Here is a 2940-nt window from a genome sequence, read left to right on the forward strand (position 1 = left end):
CATCCATCCATCATCCATCCATTCATCCATCCATCCATCCATCCATCCATCATCCATCATCCTTCCATTCATCCATCCATCCATCCATCCATCCATGATCCATTCATCCATCCATCCATCCATCCATCCATCCATCCATCCATGATCCATTCATCCATCCATCCATCCATCCATCCATCCATCCATGATCCATCCATCCATCCATCCATCCATCCATCCATCCATCCATCCATCCATCCATGATACATTCATCCATCCATCCGTCCATCCATCCATCCATCCATCCATCCATCCATCATCCTCCCTGTAGATTAGAACAGATTTCTCTGCACCTCTAATCTTCACATGTAAATATTTGTATTTTCCCTGCAGGATCCGTGTGGAGCAGCTGACAGCCATCACACAGGAAGAGGCTGACTCTCTGAGGAAGAGGGACGTAGCAGGTATGAGCTCCATCAGTTTGTTTTCCCCGAGCGTTGGAGTTAAATCTGTGTCTGCAGATAAATTCTGCAGGTTTTTATTTGATGTTTGTTCACATGAACCTTGTTTACAGAGGAATGTTTGTGTTTTGTGACAGGAAGTCTTTTCATTTTATGTCAGGTTTTGTTAGTTTTCTCTTAAACTTAAATAAATTGTAGAACTCAGCTTTTTATAATTCTTCTTTCTAATGTTTTCTGTCTGTTCCTTTCCCCTGACGTTGTCTCGTCCTCACCTCGGTGTCTTCAGCTGCCATGCAGAAGATGTTGCTGGACAGCAACGCCATGAGCCTCCTGCAGGAGGTCAACGACTGTCGCAGACAGAGCCTGGTCTCTGAGGCCTGCAGGAGGTCAGACCTCCACAAACTTCACATCTAAACACCTGCTGCACATCTGTCCTCATGTCCTCTCTCTGTGTCCACAACAGCATGGAGACGCTGGACAGGAAGTTTGACAGGATGCTGTCCCTCCAAGTCTTGGACAAGTCCAAAGCCATCGCTCAGATCCTGCAGGAGGTAAGGTGCTGGTTTCTAATGGTCCCTCCATGGTAGAACAGGTGGTCTCAGTCCTCTGGTGTTGTGTGCAGGAGGAGATGCAGAAAGCAGCCTTCCAGGTTCTACAGCTGCAGAAAGACGCTGTCCACGGATACATCCGGAACCAGGTCCGACACAGACACTTCACTGGTTCATCCACCGTTAACAAACCATTTTTATCTTTATTTTCTACAGCAGCTTCCTCACAATCAGTTTGACTCATTTTAACAACATTTCAGAGTTTTTATGTGTCTGAGGCAGCTGCTGAGGTGGGTCAACCAGAGCCGGATCAGGGTTTATGGAGCCTGTGGGCAGAATCTGATTGGACCTCTGCAGCACTTTGTGTTCATGTTGGGCCAGTCCTGGTTTACTTCTGCAGAATATTTAAACTAATCAGAAAAACTCAAACATGCTCCCTCTGCTGGTCTGGAGGAGCAGATGTTCAGTTATTTTCTGCCTCGGTCCAGCTCTGTGTTTTAATATAGTTCACTTCAGCAGCTGGTTCAGCCTGACATTAGGCAGCTCTTTAAGCAGAACATTCATCCTCACATTAAGCAGAACATTCATCCTCACATTAAGCAGAACATTCATCCTGTCATTAAGCAGAACATTCATCCTGACATTAAGCAGAACATTCATCCTGTCATTAAGCAGAACATTCATCCTGTCATTAAGCAGAACATTCATCCTGTCATTAAGCAGAACATTCATCCTGTCATTAAGCAGAACATTCATCCTGACATTAAGCAGAACATTCATCCTGTCATTAAGCAGCATGTTGCTTCTCTGCTGTCCTCAGATCAGGCTCATTGAAGGAGAACTAATGCAGGTGACTAAACTGGAGATTAAAAGACGTGATCTGGACTCTGAGAACCTGCAGGTGGGTGGTTCTGCCTTCTTTCTTTGCCTTCATGCGTTTATTTTATGTGTTTGTTTTCTTTTGGTTCGTGTCTCATTCTTCATGTCATTTATCCATAACAACTCAATCAGACAATGTTCAGCTGAGTGATTAAAGCAGCTCCAATGGTTTTGAGACATTTGTGAACCTCTGGTGGTTCCTGTAGTTCCTGATGAAGATGAAATATTAAAATAAGTTCTTGTCTGGTTCTTTCATCCCTGCAGGAGGTTCTGGTGGAGCAGCGCACAGCTCTCAGTGACTTGTTGCAGCAGCTGCTGAAGCAGAGAGACCAGAGGGAGCAGGAGCTGCGGCAGGTTCTGGTGAGGAACCATCATCATCATCATCATCATCATCATCATGAGACCACCTGTCTCAGCTCAGGCTGAGGAGAACTGTTTGTGTTTCAGGTGGAGATGGAGAAGAAGTCCGACTCCAACCAGCAGAACTACTGGATGATTCAGTACCAGAGGCTGCTGGACGCCAAACCTCTGTCTCTCCGCATGCAGGTACAGAACCACACCTGAGAGCTCCCAGGAGCCTGGAAAACAAAACTCTGGTCCTGAGAGTGTGATTGATCTGCAGGAAGCAGGTGTGGAGAAAGAACTGGTCCACCTGCTGTGCAGACTGTCGGCCCAACACTGCCTGCCCATCCTGGCCCATCATCGCATCACCACCGAGGCGCTCTGCCACATGACCGCCTCCGACCTCAAGAAGGTTTGTAGGAGAACACCTGGCAGGTATGGTGCAGTATGAGGGTCAAAATTAAATTAGCAACCAGTGGTTGCTACATCCTTGTAGCAGGAGGCTGTATCTGTTCCTAAACCAGCTGTTGATCTGATTAATGATAGGCCGACACCGCTAACTGAGAGGCTGGAGCTGGGAAATGAGAAGGACACTATACATTTGTGTTAGCATTGGAGAGGCTAGCGACTAGCATGGATACAGTGGTGTTAGCATTGGAGAGGCTAGCGACTAGCATGGATAAAGTGGTGTTAGCATCGGAGAGGCTAGCGACTAGCATGGATAAAGTGGT

At 46.7% G+C, this 2940-nt stretch overlaps 1 protein-coding gene across 1 annotated transcript in view; it reads left to right on the forward strand.

Annotated features, from left to right (window-relative positions):
• lrsam1 (leucine rich repeat and sterile alpha motif containing 1) overlaps positions 1-2940 on the forward strand; it is a gene marked incomplete in the record, with an annotated part of 15230 nt that overhangs the window by 8887 nt on the left and 3403 nt on the right. The window contains 8 exon segments of the mRNA XM_014030370.1: positions 373-443; positions 727-826; positions 904-991; positions 1063-1137; positions 1809-1889; positions 2132-2227; positions 2315-2413; positions 2490-2621. Coding sequence (XP_013885824.1) covers positions 373-443; positions 727-826; positions 904-991; positions 1063-1137; positions 1809-1889; positions 2132-2227; positions 2315-2413; positions 2490-2621 — 742 coding nt within the window.

The sequence above is a fragment of the Austrofundulus limnaeus genome, unplaced genomic scaffold (genome assembly GCF_001266775.1).
Source record: "Austrofundulus limnaeus strain Quisiro unplaced genomic scaffold, Austrofundulus_limnaeus-1.0 Scaffold1047, whole genome shotgun sequence".
Classification (NCBI taxonomy): Eukaryota; Metazoa; Chordata; class Actinopteri; order Cyprinodontiformes; family Rivulidae; genus Austrofundulus; species Austrofundulus limnaeus.